This window comes from Zingiber officinale, chromosome 3B (assembly GCF_018446385.1).
Source record: "Zingiber officinale cultivar Zhangliang chromosome 3B, Zo_v1.1, whole genome shotgun sequence".
Taxonomy (NCBI): Eukaryota; Viridiplantae; Streptophyta; class Magnoliopsida; order Zingiberales; family Zingiberaceae; genus Zingiber; species Zingiber officinale.
This window is the reverse complement of record NC_055991.1, coordinates 128,074,918-128,092,538: the sequence shown is the minus strand read 5'-3', so window position 1 is coordinate 128,092,538 and position 17,621 is coordinate 128,074,918. Positions and strand designations below refer to the sequence as shown.

Here is a 17,621-nt window from a genome sequence, read left to right as displayed (position 1 = left end):
AAGGACCAGCTGGCACCGTGGGATTCAAACCTCGGCCCGACCGATTGACTAAGATGGAAACAACAATAAAAATAATGATGATGATGATGATCACGTAAAACTCAAATAAGCTGCCCAATCAGAATAAGAGCTAGCTGTTATACTCCCAGCCTATCGCTGCGCGACTCCCGTGCGCTACTTAGTGCGCGGGGCGCCGCTTGGTAGTCATGACCAACGCCGGGCTCGTGTACGGCGACACTGTGAGGAGGAGAAGACGTCGTGCATGATCTTGTTGAGTGGAAGTCGGGGAAAGGAGATGCTGAAGTATGCACCAGGCCAGACGATTCCGACGTTGACGGAAAGATTGCGTATTTACTTGATATTTATCTTCCAGTGTTATAAAAAACAAATATCAACTCTATCAAGTTAACCGCGGAAATAACATAAAGACTGCAGTTAAATGTCGATATTTATTAGTGCATGCTGTCAAATAACACGATTCCAACGTACATAACAACATGAAGGTGTTCCGAAAGGAAAGTCTGAGATAATTGCTTCATTGACAGAGGTCGCATGCAGCAGTCTCAAAGCTCAACGACAGTTATTGTACACCACTGCCTCTCGAAGATTAAGCAGACTAGTACAGGTATATAAGCTCCTTGAAGGCATCACTCTTTGGAGCAAAATGTTTAACATCCGACTGTGACACCATTCAAATTCCAGCATGAGTCCTCAAGTAATGAAACGGTATACGGGCACCAGAAAAGGGTGCACTCTTATTACACATAAAACACTGGTATAGAACAGATGCACAATGTGATATGGTAAAGCCACTTGTTAGAGTAAGAATTATCTAAAAATTGCAACATATTAGCTTGCTACTGTTACTGAAACAACAATGACAATTAAGTTAGGTATCCATTAAGAACATGTTTTCCATAATACGGCAAATATCACAAAAAAGATGTGGTTAACCAAGTTACAGGGCCCAAGGTCTGACAATACTTGGTTTCTCCTACCATTTTAAACAGCTGAAGTTTGGAAGTCTAAGATATTGGCTTTAATACGATCTTAGATCTTGATTGGGTTACCATTACGTTACCATTATCCCAAAACCTTAAATTTTCATTGACTTAATTCATATATTTAGGACTCCACAAGCTAGATCATTATCTAACATCTCAAGAGATGATTTTGACAATAATAGATTCTTATATGAATCATCCCACAAGCTTTATAGTTGAAATGCACCCTTGAAAGTTAATTACCTGACGGATAGCAATAACAGCAGTCACCAGTTTTTCACCGAGAAATTCAATCAAAACCTTGTCTTGAGACAGTGCTTCTACAGCTTCGGATAATTCTTTTGGCATCCTTCCAAGTTCTGAATCATGATCGGAAGGATTTGTTTCTGTACCACAAACATCCACAGAGGCTTAAACAGTGAATAACCCTCCTATTTTGGAACAGGGAACTGCAATATGAATACAATGTTTTCCTCTAACAGATACAAGAAATAGATATTAAAAGGGTCTAACATAGAACTTGAATAAGCATCAAACAGAATCAGAAGACAAATTTGATCATACCAACAGGTTCAGGCAATTTAAGATTTCTCCGAAGGCCATCAATTCCTGCAGCAACTATAGAAGCTAGGGCCAAGTACGGGTTTGCACACCCATCAAATGACTTAATTTCGAAGTTGCTTACAAGGTCAGCAGATACTCCAGGTGGGCATGCAGTCCTTATTGGAGCTTCCCTATTCTCTTTTCCCCAACAGTAGTAAGCTCCACTACAAGTATTTGGTTGAATACGATCATAACTACATTAATAAGAGATAAGAATTAAAAATATCATGATGAAAGCAACTGAAAGACATTTCTGATGAGAAATATTGGACACAAGCAAGAGATTTATTAATAGCTTTATGCATTTAGATGAACTCCACCTCCTAATATTATTTTTATATGAGAGAAAACCAAGCACTTAACTGCAGTCACTAACTCTGCCTTATGGAGCAGCAGCACAAAATGAGGCATCCTCCTTTTCTCTATGATCTACCTTCATTTTTCATATTTGCACCTAACATTAGAATGTGCTTTGACAATTGCCAGATAAGTTACTATAATTGTTTAACTCAGAGAAGTTGGCACTTCTTAAGTGCTATAGAAACATTTAAAAGATTGCCATCAATATCTTTTACCAGAGCCAGCTCAAGCCTATTTGAGGCCCTAGGCGAAAAAAACATTTAAGGTTTTGACATTATTTAAAAAAAATTCCTTATCTTTTTTCATTCAGACTTGATTGAAAATGACGGTTTTAATTTTTTTTTAACAAATTAAATATTAATTTTTAAAAATATTTTTTTTATACAATTTAATTTTCTCACTTTTTAGATGTAAAATTATTAATTAAAATTTCATATTCAAGTTTTGATAACCTAGTTCAGAGAAATATAAGTTTTACGGTATTAAACAAAGTTTTATTATTAGATATAATAATACATCTCAAGTAGATAATAAGTTTACAATTCACTTAGCTAAAAATAAGTGTATTCAAAATTGTTTAAAAATGAATGAGGATAGAAGTATGCCTAATTATTTAAATGAAAGATGGAGAGAACAACCCTTACAAGAAAGGAACAAAATTGAGAAAATAAGAATAATGAAATAAGATAACAATAGAAAAAAATCATGCTCTCATGCTCAACTCATCATCAGTGACGAAGCACAAAAAACAAATAAATAAAAAATAATGTACAAAATGACAAAACTGAAGACAATCCTTAGAAAATAAAGATTGCAATAAGACCAAACTGTTGGAACCCCAAGGTAGTTTTGATGTGATCAAACAAGTTAGGTTAGGTCCTGTTGGGTTTAACCTTGTGTCTAAGTGTGCAGAAACTTAGGAGCACAAGAAGTCGAGCAAAAGACGCAGCTAGCGAGAAGGACGACACGGGAGAGAGCCGATGGGCTCGGTGCGTCTGAGGGACAAGGTGCTGCGGAAGAGTACGCGGGCGGACGAGAAGGAGACGAGCAGTGTTTCCTAGGGACGAGAAGCTGGAGCGGAAGGTTGCTCGAGAAGGTCGGAAGTTGGGTTCGGATGAGCCCTACTTCGGATGGCCGAAATCACCCAAGCGAGCGAAACCGGAGCGGAAGACCCGGACTAAGGTGAGCGGAACCGGAGCGGAAGACCCGAACCTGGTCTGGGCGCTCGGAACCAGTCCGGGGCACCCGGAATCCAAACTTTATCCAACTCGACGTGTCATTTAACCGTTGCGTCGAGGATAAAATTCTATCCCATTCCAGGTGCCTAAAACCCTTCCAGGTGCCCTGACCAGGGCTATAAATACATCCCTGGTCCAAGAGGTTCAGAACAACACTTGTGATTCATTCTAGTTTTGTTTTGTTCTGTAATTGAGTACTTCAACTGCTGTAAGAGGCTTCTCCGTCTGAAGGAGATTGTTTTGAGCTCCAACTTCCTTGGATTAACAACCTCCCTGGTTGTAACCAAGTAACCCTTTCGTGCCTCTTTTCTTTCAGCCATTTATTTTATTTATGCAAGTGTTAGATTAATTAAGCCGTAAATTCGAGAAAGGTTCTTTTTATTTATCAGGGCTATTCACCTCCCTCTAGCCGGCCGCCAATGGTCCTACATAAACTAGCTATTATCATTTATCAAAAACTAAATAGAAGCCTTTTTAGGCATAGAGCAAAAGGAAAAAAAACCATATTTTTCATTACCTAAACCAAAACAATTGTAAATGATAGAATGGAGATAAAGGGAAAATTGAATAATTTATTACTGTAAATATATCTAAATAAAAGTTAAACTTAATGTTTATCGAAGCGAAATAGTAGAGGTATCTAACTCGTTATTTCTAAAAAATAATAAAATCTTCCATTTTAATCAAACACAATATGGATGAATGCATCAATATTTGAATTTAATCAAGCAAGGAGCATCGTAGCACCGACTGGGTCAGCGTGTTAGTGTTAGGTGCGATCTCTTCTCCATTCTCAATAAGCAAAAGAAACTAAGAGAGGGGGAGTTGGAAAAGGGGAAGAGGGGAACTTAAAAAAAAAGCTAGCATTTTTATTTTTTATTGTATGGATAAGATAAAAATTTCTAATTTATATTCTTATTGAGAGATATTGAAGAGCAATAGATTAGATTTTATAAAATAGCATCAATAATTTAAAATAAATTTAATTTCTTAAAAAAAGTGTCCCCTCTATCCATTGAACCCTAATGAGATCTTTGCGAAATATGAAGCTTTATATATTGAGATCAGGTAAATATTTAATCACGTGGCCCTATATTCTTTTCCATTCTCTTAAAAAAATATACATAAAAATATATTTAATAAATTAAAAATAATGACCCTAATTTTTAGAGAATGAGATTATGCAATCTTTTATCACGTGGCCCTATTTTTTCCATTCTCTTTAAAAAATATATAAAAATATATTTAATACATTAAAATAATGGGCCCCAATTTTTATAGGCCTTACTGGCCTATGCCTAAAGCCAGCCATGTCTTTTACTTGCTACACCTCTAAATTTAGTTTACACTAATAATGATATAGATCTTGGGACAGAAATGGTGCTAGGAAGCTGGAACATGAACAATACCAAAAACATACTTAAGAGAGGCTCTGAATCCTAGTTTGTATAGAATACCCATTTGAAATATAACCTATTGGATAAGGTCCAAGAATCTTCTGTTGAACCAAAAGTTAAGCAATATGCCAATATCTACTTATCTAGTATAATTTTTCTTGGACTTAGCCCAGCTAGTAGATGAGTTAGCAGTCAGAAATTAATTACCTGCCTATTGAAGTATTTTATGAGAGAAACCAAGATGTAAAGCTACAAACAATTCACACTTTGTTGTGTTGTTAGTTGGACAATAACCACACAATTCCTCACTTGAGAGCACATGCATATGATGACAGTACAAGAAAAACTTCTACAGAAGAAGCAGCATGTTAAACAGAAAAGGAATTTGCTTGAAACCCAAAGTGCTTAAAACCTGCATCACAATCTCATGTTGCTGATATACCTGTTAGGAAGTGGAGCAGTAAATGCAAAAATTGAAGGAAGATGATAATAAACTCCTGCCAAGAACTGTTCTCCAAGTTCTGACATTCCATGACGAGTTTTTGATAAATTAGATCCCATAAACACATTTCTCCCACTCTCCCACAAACTTAAGTGTACATGAGAGCCAGAGCCAAAGTCATCTAAGCGGTACCTATACAAGGAAATAATACAAGGTTCAGCAAATATTTCTCATATAGTCATATGCCATAAGTATTACCTTTTAATGAAGACATTCAAATATAATTTTTACAACAAATTAAAAAAGAAGTCTGAATTTGCAAAATTCTAAAGCATATATGCTAATTCTATACACTAAAGCATTCAGCAAAATCCACAAACTGCAATCATCTTCATCCAACATAATAAGCAAAAGAGTCATCTCCCTCAAGAAAGCAAGAAATACCATAATCTGCTTAATACAATGAAATCATAGTAGGTTTCTGCTAGGATTGTAGTTAATAATGAGTCAATTGATAACATACATACTAAACTTAAGTGCTTATAACAAAATATACCCAAAACTGACATTGTCACATTTCCAACTTCTATAATTGGAAAACATACAATTCCAACTAAACTATACAAGAAAACTTTAATTTTGTAACAACTCATTAACTTGCTACCTGGGAAGGTCCAGCCATTAACTTTCACACTCATACATTCATTTTAATATTTCTAAACTTAAGGGGTTTTAAAAAATGTACTCAAAATTTGTATAGTCCAATTTCAACTTTTTAAAATTGGAGAAATTACATATAAATATAACTAACCTATGCAAGAAAATTTTTAATTTTGTTACAATATACTGACTCACTAGTTGGGCAAGTCGTCCACCTCATTGACTTTCAAACTCATCCATCCATAGTGACTGCCACATGGCTACAATGATGCCATGTTTAACTATTTAAGAACAACCTATTGTTTCTCATGAGTTGCTTGGTAAAAGTGGGAATCACACTTTTAGGCTTTGTGGTTTAAGATAGCCAAGTGGCATCCACGCAGATGGCCCATTGGATAAACAGTGATATGAAAGTGGCACGCCTGGGATAAATTTGTTACATGTTTAGAGCTTGTCCTAAGTTGAGCATATATTTAAAAATCTTCAAAAGAAATGAATTCTGGTAACAGTAACTTCAAGTTAGAGATGAAGCTCAAAGTTTCTATTTTTGGATTTTCTAGAGGGGAAAAAAATGAGCAAAGCTAGATGGATTGAGCACTGAATTGTCTGTATCTTTCATCCTTGGCAAGGATCATGTAACAATAGAGAAAGATAAATATTCTTAAACAATTTTAAACAAAATATATAGTAAAGTCTATATAAGGTAAATATATATTTTTTATTTTTGAGAAATACAATTGGATACAGCAGATTAACTTTTCTGAGGTGATAAAAAGCTTGCTCGACCTTACTTTCTGTCATATTTGATGACTAACACAAAATGCTGCAACTCATTAACCTACTCTTTAAAAACATATCAATCTCTCTTTGAAAACAATTTCTTCAAGACTAATTGTATTTCATCTGTTTGTTTGTTAACTTACTTTGGAAGAAAGGTTGCCAGCAATCCATGTTTTGCTGCAATAGATCTAATAACTTCACGTGCATAAATTAAGTTATCAGCCGCAAGATTGGCATCTTTATGCCCCAGTGATATCTCAAATTGGCCTTGTCCAGCTTCTGCATGAAGCTATCACAACAGAAAGGCTAAGAATACTTTTGCTCAATAAAGAAACAAGAATTATAAACTAAATCAAGAAATTAAAACACACAAAAAAACCAAAAATAATGATTTTATTTCAAATAAGATACATCCCTGACCAACAGATTAGGTGGAACTTAATTACTTTTACCAAGTTTCAAGTGAATCCATGAATTGGACATCAATATCTGTTGGACTCAAGCAGGAGCTATAACTCAACAATCGTTTAAAGACTACAAACACTGTGATTCGAACTAACAGAGGAGACAACTGGACATGTCCAAACTATCCGAACATATTAATTGGATCTTAACCATCCATTGAACTAATCTATGTAAACATAAAATGTAACATCATTAGCCCATGTTAACTTGAGTGTCAAATCTACCAGTTAGATGGGCAATGAACTTGCTAGGCTCATATACAAATATTATCCATCCAAGAGTTTTGAGCAACAAACATCTTTTTATATGAATACAATACATTATTGAAATGGCATGGTCGTATTGAACCTAAGAAGATTATAAATTGAATGATATTCGCCACAGTGGCAAGTTATAGTTGACACTAAACAACAAATACATTAACAAAGAGGCCTGAATGTCTTGAGTACAATGCAAACACTACCATACAATTATTTTTGCTTAGACAAAATTTTTAGTTATAAAATCCATAAGCAATAAACTTAAATCTGGTGTAAGATACACACTATTAATCAATTCAACAAGATGTTGATACATAGACTGTTGGTATAGGTTAAGACACTTGAACTTCTTATCTTAGCAAAACTCTAATTGTTAAATGAATTCACAGGTGAATATGTACACAACACACATCAACAAGAATATCTTTTCTTGATTAAAAAAAAGAGAGGGGGAAGATCTTCATGAGCTCAATAATACCTGTTCAACTGCAATTCCCAGGGCTTTAAGAGCAGAATTGACTTCTTGGAAAATTGGAGATGCAGCATCAAATGCTGAAGTGGAACAGTACCTTGTCTTGTCAAAAGGAACCCACCTTTCTTTGCCATCACTGTTAATTCTTTATTTTAAATTTCAGCAAGTATAAGCATCCATAGCTTTTCAAAGAGTTCAACAAGCATACCTCGTTACATTTTTTAGAAGATAAAATTCATTTTCAAATCCCGCATTCATTGTCTACAGGAAAAAAGATACATCAGTCTAAAAATTAGATGCTCTGTGGACTTTTAAGTTTACAGCTTACCAAGTTAAACTCATCCATCAATATTTTTGTCAATCTTCGCAATGCATTTCTTGGGCAATATTCCCAAGCTTCAGTAGCATTTATGTTCATGTCACCGAGTACCATTTCTTCTTGGTTTGCCCTAAGTAAATATTTATCAAATTTAAGAGTATATGATAGCTGATAAATTGTCATTCAAAGGACAAGGAGCTAGTTAAATGATAGAAGAGCTGGCAATGGATTGTGCCAGTGGCAAGCATGGCCTAGGGCCGCCATGCAAATTGCAGTGTTACGTCAGTGTACCAAGTGATTCTGTACTATTCGCATCAACGACTTACTTTATAGCTAGTTTATAAAAGAGACGGAAACCAAAATTTATACCTGCTTAAAGTTCAATGTTGCCATAATTTTAAGAAAATGACAGGTCTTTACCAAGGAATCCTATGCTTTGTTGACAGATCAGGTATAAGTCTTATCTCACCAACAGCTGTTAAGTTAGTCCCATCAGCTGGACCATCACAAAATGAGCTCATTCCCATTGATGCCATAGTCAAACCAACTCCTGTATTCTTGACGACTTCATAAAATCTACTGACTGGTATAACCTGAATATACAATTTTTTTAGCATATCACAGAAACAAAATTCACGTGCTATATCTGTTTGCAGAGAAAAAGGGATTTAAACAAACTATTTGCATCCCAAGTTATTCAAGAATAAAGGCTCTTTTTTTAATGTACGAATATTGTAGGTTACAAATGTGCAGCAAGAAACATGTCGTCAGCTACAAAATAAATGTGAAATAATTTAGATAAGATTTTTCAATGAACAACCTCCTAGATATTGTGACCAACTTTCCTATTTGCTAGGATATTTTATCAATACTAATGGGGAATATTTTCTCCTTAAAATCAACTATTTCTTTTTCATCCTCTTTCCTTTTGTAGGGCCAATGGGGATTGTCCATCTAATATTTATTTTGAACACTATAAGTTAAAAGTGTAAAGATAGAAAGATGACAATCTTTTCTTAATTTCTTCCTGAAACATAACCAGAGGACTATGGCATCAACATTTAAAAACTAGAACATACAAGGTAATGATAATCATCATTATAAAACTAGAACATATGAGGGAAACATACAAAAAAAACCCCACAGATGATGGGTACAAGAATATTCATTACCCTACATCAGTTTGTAACAACATCTATTAGCAAAAGTATCTAACATCAAGCATTATCATCTTTCTCTATAAGGACTGTCTTTAAGAAAAAAGTAAGGTCAAATCTAAATATATAACAAGTATAAGGCAACATAAATAACCTGAAGGACTGTAAAATGACATGAAAATGTGGGAAAGTTTTAATTTGTATCTTACAAATTAAACTAGTTTATGGAAAATTGTTCATCATCGTTATACAATATGCAAAAAAAAAGTTTCTCTTAAGGATTTAACATGAAGTTTGAGAAAAAAATCTTTAGGTGTAAGTATCCTTTAGTTCCAAAATTCTTGGCTTTTCATTTCACTACACAATCAACCAAGTGACAGTTAACACTTTATTGACAATTAATTATTTATAATTGAAAAATACTTACACGGCATCTGTGTTGAGCTGATGCATCTACCCAAATAATACGAACAAATGCAACACCATCTTCATATGGTGGAATCTTAGAAGTCACATTTAGAGAAACAACACCTTGGCTTTCAATAGAGCCCACGAGACCATTAAATTTGTATAGCTGCAAAGCATTCCTTCTAAAGATATCCTCTATCGCTTCTAATGACTCAGAAACAGTAAGATCGCCATCACCACATGCTCTTGCCAGAACATTAAAAACTACTTCACGCGCCCGCTTTGAACCTAAAGTTAAAAAATAGACAAGAGCTTCAAATCAAAAACAGAACATGTATGATATCAATGTTTGACTAACGCAATGAGAAGCAATAAGGATAACCAGAAACATGCCTGTCTAGATCATATCATCATATGGTGCCCACTCAACAAGTTAATTAGTTATAATCACATGAAAATATGATTGCCCTAAAAAAATTCAGTGCATAAGTTCAACTCTTAGCCTTCCACTGTTCAATCGTACTCCATCAAGGGTATGCAGCCCCTGATTATAGATTTTATTAAGAATTCTAATGCATGAAGAAGAGGCATTTGATAATAGTGCAGTAGTTAAGATTGCATTGGCACTGCTTATTAAAAACTAAATTCTTCTATAGGATCAAGCCCAATAAAGAAGATAATCTAGTCTTCCATCTCAAGTCGCCAATAAATCGACAATCATGTACCTAAAATCTGAAAGTAATGTACATAAGCAACCAAGGAAACTCAAGCACACAAAAAAAAAAAAAAAATCAAGAGCATTAACATGGATTACCCTAGACCTATGTTCATGAAGAGCGTCCACATCTCTATATGACATGTGAGCAAAAGTTGACAAAGAAAAAAAAATTAGACAAGCCCAACCTTTAAAATCTCATTTCAAGCAAGAGTTCCGATGGTAGACTAAAATGAGGCATTTTCAAAACCTTGTCAGAATGCCAACACACAATGCTTGTGTTGCAAGTTGAATGAGGAAAAAGATAAAGAAGAAAAAAATTAAATAAATATAAAAAAGAGAAGGCAAGGCTTCAAGTATCATCTATGCTGGAGTTTTATCCCCAGCATATATGGTACAAGTATGGCATTGTGTTGTACTTACATTCAACAAAATTTAGCATACACTGCAGCATGCTAAAACTCTCTTATTTTATTAACTTGAAAAAATAAGAATATAATAATTCAATTGTGAATTGAATATAATTTTATCCTACAATGTGACACTAATTCACCACACAATTAAATATGGTAAAGGATGTCAAGATAAACTTAGATGAGTTTTACCCATTTAACCATATTTCACTTTGATTTTCTAAATGCACTTTTGTATTGTTTGCTTTTGAACAGAATTTTATTCAATATCATGTAGAAATAATGCAGAAACTAAGCCGTTGTCATAGAACCAAATCTTAACATGGTGACACGTGTCGTGATATTAGTCCCTATGTTTTACTCTCATTTTTTCCCTTGGTTAATCACCAATCATAGGATTGTTCTTGTAGATTTCATTGTCCTTGATGTGCTGTCTTGAAGTTTGGTCCATGATTCAAGCTTAGTTTAGCTCTATAAAAATATGGAGCGTTACAACATACTTAACATGAGCTTTGGAAATGGAACAAATTTCAACACAAAAAGAAATAATAACTATCCTACTAGAAATAAAGCACAAAGATATTTTTTTTGGTTCAATGCTACAAAATATACAGAAAAAAATTAAAGTATCTGATGGTGTAAAAATGAAGGGCGATTCATTCTAACATTTCTTAGCGGAACTAAACTCGCTATATATTCTAACATTTCTTGATTTTATTGACAAAGTAACCATAGAAACTGAATGGAAATTGCAATATTAAAACTAGGAGTAGATGAATTGTGATTGGCATTGATTTATATTATAAAATTTAGAGTATACCTAAAAAGAAAGTCTCTGGGAAGGCATACCCATCAGAACTGAACATCACCTACAGGTATATTTCATGTCATTCATAGGACATAGTACTCAACAATTATCAATCAATAACAAGAAATCAAAAGAAGGAAATTCAACAACTAACCTCAGTCCCACTAAAAAGTACGTACATACACAACAATGAAATTGCCATTACATAAGCTATGTTGGATAGAATGTGCAACGTATTTAGCAGTGATAGAGTTATCAGGAGTGCAACAGTTTAGTATTAGGAATTTAGGATTATGTCAAGACCCTTCCCCGGGACCCCATAGGAGCTTCGTGCACCAGGTTGCCTTTTTTTATTATGTCAAGATAGCATCAGCTTTAAAATTTCCTTTTTAACAATACTGGATGAACTCACCTATCATCATTTGTGTGATGATCTAGATAAAATAAAAGGAGTTTAAGTTGTGGCAAGAAACTCTAAAAATTAAAGGTTTTAACCTAAGTAACACTAATATTCAATATGTAAATAAGTAAAAAAGAAAGGGAATAGTTAAATTGGATGGACATCTGCAAGTAAGTGCTTTAGATATCATTGATCTATCATTCAAGAAGGATATTGACGAAGATAAAATTAGTATAATGGAGAATAAATGATTAAAAAGAGATATGTCGATCTTCTGTAGTAGTAGTACTAATTTTATAAAATTAAAGTTTTATATGATTAGAAAACCTTTATATGGATACCATACAACTAGTTGTACTTTATATGTCAATTTGCAGCTCTAGTACTTGACTATTCAACTACTCCTTTAGATTCATTTGGAAGAGGCCTAGATTACACTAAGTAATGTTTGATGCCAGAAGGAAGATTACACAAAGTATACATATTGTAAATTTCAAGTGTACAAGGTAGGGACGATGTGTTTGATTGCATCCATTTCAAAAGCTTTCCAAAAACTTCTTCAAAAACCTTTGATCATCCCTTTGGACCATTTTAAAGTAGTAGGGTAAGGTTGCATACAATAGACCTTTCCTCATGACACCGCATTGGTGGGAGGTTCGTGCACCAGGCTGTCCTTTTGGACATTTTCAAATCGTGATAAAAATTAGTTATCATACATATGCTATTAACTTACCTACGATTTGAACATTGGTTCAATTTCAATGATGAAAACTTACTTCCATACCAAGGAACATTCAAGTCTTCCTACTCAGTTATTGGTTTGCCTAACAGTCACACTCCCCCAATGTCTTCTTGTGCTCCCATCGATAACTCAACTCTTGAGATCAAGTGTGTTGTGGGAACTTGGCAAGTGATAAACCCTCACAAAAGCATCAAGAGGTATCTAGTTCATTGAGGTAATGAGGATTTCATGATATCAGTAACACTTGGATTACTGTGGATGATCTCTAACACCTTCCTCCTGAGCTACCAACAAAAATGAAGCAACAATCACCTCATCCATCCATAGAAGCACTCCCATTTTGCACTTATAAACGGTGCTACAAATCCAGATTTAGAAAGTCTCATTGCCCTACTCAATGGATTCAGGTTTTTGGCGGGGAAGAATGATGTGAAAAAAATAGAATATTCAAATTTTGAATTCCAATTTGAGTTATTTGGCAATAATTTGAGATAATAGGTAATTAGTCTATTTTGGTTAGTTATCTTTTATTAACATAGTCAAACAGTGGATTTCCCGATTTAGATTTTTGTTTCCTAGGTTTCATTAGGATTGAGTGTACAAAAGACATAATCTCCACTTAATTTTCAGCTTTCAATCGATAAGATTTTTTCACTTTCACTTGTTTTGGTTCATACTAACTTAGTCTCCATTCTAAATAGAATAGACAAACATGGTAAAATATAGGATGGATACTATTTTACTATGTAATCCAAAGCTAACAATCCATCAAAAGTGAACCAAATGAGAAACTCCCATTAACTATTAGTCATAAAGATACCAAGTTAATTTAATATCAATACACTACTAGTTGAAACTACAAGATTAAACTCAATGATTTTAAACCTTGGTCAAGTGATTCTATTCTGTCATATACAGTGCCCAATGGAGTACATGATGTCAGGCAGCTAGGAAAAAAACTTACATAGAAGCAATTATTTTAACCATTTTTAAAAAGCGTGAAATCATAACTACTAACAAGAAGACTTGCCTTCTTTATAGGTGCTAGTTCTAAAAGTTCTTTCATGGAGGCAATCATCCCTTGCACACTAAGTTTTGGCACCGCCAATCCAAAGTCAAGATAGATCTATATTGCGACAGAATTAGTAACAGTAAATAGGAATAACCCAACATTAAGATCTCCTTTACATAGATTCATAGCCAGACCTGGGAATAAACTGAAGCAAGATATGAAGCTTCTTTGGCAAATGGATACGATGCATGCAAAAGAACAATTTTCGATTTTGAAAATCTCTTGTCCTCAAGAACCTTCCGCAAGTGCAGGGGGTTGCTTAGTTGTAAATCCAAATCCTTGTCTCCAAAGCTGAAATTTGAAAATAGAGTTTTTTTTTTTGTAAATCTGTTCATCAAAGTGTAGGAATTTACTTGGTAATCATTAAAGAGATATTTAGTACAACATACAAATAAAACCTCTCAAATACACGAGTAGACAATTGACTCATAATTGATGGGTGCACGATGTACTTAAAACATACATGAGAGAGACCATGCACAATATACAATAGAAATAGACAATAAATTGGTGAATTGTTTTTAAGATGTGCTAATCTCATTGAGCATTAGGGGTCAGAATTATAAGTGAATTTGAAAAGGACATTTAAGAGTAATGAGAAATTATACTATAAAAAGATTTTGCTTTTTACCCTGTGTGAATTTGCATAGGTAAGTCATACGACAGAGCAACTTCCAAGCTACATGTAAATAAAAAATCTATGAAGCTCTTATTCTTGATACGGACAGGTCTGCCAGCTGAAAGCAATAGAAAATAGTAGAATCATTGACCGAAAGTTCATGGTGCCATCCTACACACATGAATCCAAATAACAGACAGCATACCAACCATTTAAGTCTTCCAAAAGACCCTTCTCGGCATCCGATTTGCTAACCTCTGTATCTATTTCTAGACCACTTCTGTAAGCAGCAATGCTTTTCAAGGCTACAATTCTTTCAGCAACTGTACAAGGCAAGCTCAGGAAAACAAAAAAACAAATGGAGCATAGAGTAACAAATATGAAGCAGACAAACACATGGGCAATGAAAGACCAAGATATGAAGTTCAGAAAAAGATATAATTTCATCCTTGCTAGAAATTCTTCAATGAACAATTCAATTGTCCACTCTGATGTCCTGTGAGCATCCTGCAAAAATAAAATTGTGAAATTCCAAATCTAATTAAAATCATGCCCAGAAAAGGAAAATACAAAAATAACATAGTGAGCCAATGATGTAAAAAAAACACAATATACAATCTTGATGGTTAAGAAATATTTCTTGTGTGTGCCATTTGCAACTTTGCATTCTATTAATATGATTGTAACTTGTGGATTGCAAAACCTAAAATACAGTAAATGATCTGAAGTCTTCTCTTATTTCAGCAGTTGAATCACATACAAGTTCGTCAAAAGAAAAGGATGGATTCTATTTTACTATCCTACTGAGAAACTGTAGGTGCCAAACTGGATTATTTCTTGGAATTTAACTCAATTTCAGTGGTTATATAAATTTCATACAAAAACCAAAATGTAGTAGCGAACTGGAAACATTTGTGAATACTCATTTCTTATCAAGTTGTTGAAAAATATAGCTATTCAGACTAAAAAGACTTCATGTGCATCAAATATTTCTTACTCTAAGTGATTAAACTCTTAAGCGTTGTAAATGTCATTCTCTAATATGGCGACATAGGTTTTCACAAAAATGGCTACAAGAAGGTCAGCAGGATTCATTAAAGAAACAGAACAAAAAAACTCACATCATTAAGAATTGTTTCAGCTAAATGCTCAATTCTCAAAATTCTGCCAACTGCGGGAACAAAAGACTTGTGCCACTCCCAGTCATTCATTTTATCAAACTGAATTCCATCATCAAGAAATATTGCAGATAGATTAGCAGCTCCAAAACATTTCGCACTGATGGAAAGTAACCCCAAAGATTCTCGGTGATGTTCCAAACTACTCATTGAAGCCTCACAGCCATACAGCGCAGCTAGATCCCTCAAACTCCTCTGCATAAAATTGAAATGATAACACATACTGCTGATGTAGGTAAAAAATCAAGTCATCAGGGAAAAGAAAATTGGATAATTCAAACATTTGGTATAAATATAGTCAATGAATTCACATTATCACATACCATCTTGGCAGCATTTCACATTGAGAGAGTAGAAAAAGACAATTATAAGTGTGTAATAAAACTAGTACTGATGTGGCTACTTTCCTATCATATAATTTCATCATTGGTTTGGCTTGATTCAAAAACTTTTTGTTGCAAATTTTGTTCTCTTTGCAATTAGGAAATGTAAACTGAAAAAAAAAAGAATGAAATTTTAGCATGTTTTTATATGAATTTAAATATTTCATGTCATTGTCTATGTTAACCGGATAGCAATTCTTAATTTAGAGCAAGTTAAAATTGTTTAATTTCATCTAAACAAACTAAACTATTAGCTACTAGCTACTTTAATTCAAAGGAATAATCAAAGAAGAGCTTTGTGTCCATCAGCTAGATTCATTTATTTCTTCCAATCACTAATACAACTCGAGTTCAATAGAACCTAGATTACTCGAATACACTCATCGAAGTCCATTCGTCCACAAATGAGAAAGTACCGTCTGTATCGAGAAGTTTCTTTAGTAACGTTAACAAATAGAGTATATGGGGAAAAAAAATCAGCACAATAATTGTATGGATAATATTTGCAATTTTACAAGGTCACGCTACACAATGAACCAAACAAATATATTTGCAATTGTATGCATGATCATTGAATCGAACAGTCGACGCTTATGGAGTGGAGTGTAAGCACAAAAGATGAATTCAAGAAAGAAAATGGCACCTTGAAGGAGAGAGTATGAGGAGCAAAGGGTAAAGCGTCGCCCTCGGCCTCGGAGAAACAGCGCAGGAAAGGGAACGAGGAATGGACGTCGACCAGGTTGTGGGCGTGAGCGTCGACCGCCGACACCGCCTCCACGGCCGCTTTCAGTTCCCTATATTTATCCTCCATCGCCGTCACCTGATTCTCTCTCGATCTCTCTCTCTCCCTCCGGCTCCCTCCCGCCTATTTCGTCTTCCCCGGCGCTGCGAGATGTCCAACGTCACTCCGACTCCAAGTCTTCTACCACCGCTGTAGATGTTTGACTATTTACTACAAATTGAGTGGTATATATTTGACCAAAAGAGTGAAGTAAAATATTGAAAAATGATATGTTGAAGAAAAAAAAAATTTAAAGATAAATACATAAAATGACGGGCCTAAAAAAAAATGAAATGATGGAAGCTTTTTCTTGAGTATATCATTGCACTCTAAAATATATTTGACCAAAATAATTGAAAATATAATCACATTTTATCAAATCGGGAAGAAAAATGATATCGTTCTTCTGTTGTGTTCAACATATTATTGATCTCACGTGTTAAAACATATAGATAGGTAAATCATTTTATATATATATATATATATATATATATATATATATATATATATATATATATATATACGATTTTGATATCATCCACATCCGCACAGTATGTGACTGTGCACGCAAGATATCATGTTTTAGTTTTTTTTTTTTAATTTTTAATTAAAACAAATAATTAAATTATTTTTTAAAATTTTATTTTTAGAGTTCAGACTTTGGGTTATAGTATCAAAGTTATTTTTTTTAGATTTTACCTCTAGAGTTTAGACTTTGGATTATAGTATCAAAGTTATTTAGGGTTCATGCTTTGGGTTATAGTATCAAAACTATTTTTTTTTAGATTTTACCTCTAGGGTTCAGGCTTTGGGTTATAGTATAAAGCTATTTTTTTTTTAGATTTTATCTTAGGATTCAGACTTTGGGTTATAGTATCAAAGTTATTTTTTTTTTAGATTTTACTTCTGGGTTCAGGCTTCCCAATTAGATTATAGTGTTTGGTT

At 33.9% G+C, this 17,621-nt stretch overlaps 1 protein-coding gene across 2 annotated transcripts; it reads right to left on the bottom strand.

The window, feature by feature from the left end:
• Window positions 1–430: 430 nt before the first annotated feature.
• On the bottom strand, window positions 431–16,833 carry LOC121967664 (protein fluG-like). Of its 2 annotated transcripts, none has more exons than XM_042518019.1 (18): window positions 16,539–16,833; window positions 15,456–15,707; window positions 14,774–14,841; window positions 14,544–14,659; window positions 14,347–14,452; window positions 13,850–14,006; window positions 13,674–13,769; window positions 11,514–11,562; window positions 9,585–9,853; window positions 8,421–8,593; window positions 8,010–8,130; window positions 7,890–7,942; window positions 7,688–7,817; window positions 6,628–6,773; window positions 5,045–5,236; window positions 1,569–1,801; window positions 1,248–1,390; window positions 431–679 (listed from the first exon to the last, which is right to left on the bottom strand). In XM_042518019.1, the coding sequence occupies exons 1-18, from the start codon at window positions 16,704–16,706 to the stop codon at window positions 617–619; spliced, it is 2,535 nt and encodes an 844-aa protein (XP_042373953.1). In that variant the 5' UTR covers window positions 16,707–16,833; the 3' UTR covers window positions 431–616. The 2 variants fall into 2 exon arrangements, with proteins under 2 accessions (XP_042373953.1, XP_042373954.1); XM_042518020.1 differs by having other exon boundaries at window positions 1,569–1,771.
• Between the last annotated feature and the right edge of the window lie 788 nt (window positions 16,834–17,621).

Coding starts and splice junctions, on each gene's coding strand:
- LOC121967664 (XM_042518019.1), bottom strand. CDS start 16,706: ATGGAGGATAAATATAGGGAACTGAAAGCGGCCGTGGAGGCGGTGTCG. Junction 15,708..16,538: donor CTCATACTCTCTCCTTCAAG/GTGCCATTTTCT, acceptor AATTTTATGCAG/AGGAGTTTGAGGGATCTAGC. Junction 14,660..14,773: donor TTTCTAGCAAGGATGAAATT/ATATCTTTTTCT, acceptor CTTGCCTTGTAC/AGTTGCTGAAAGAATTGTAG.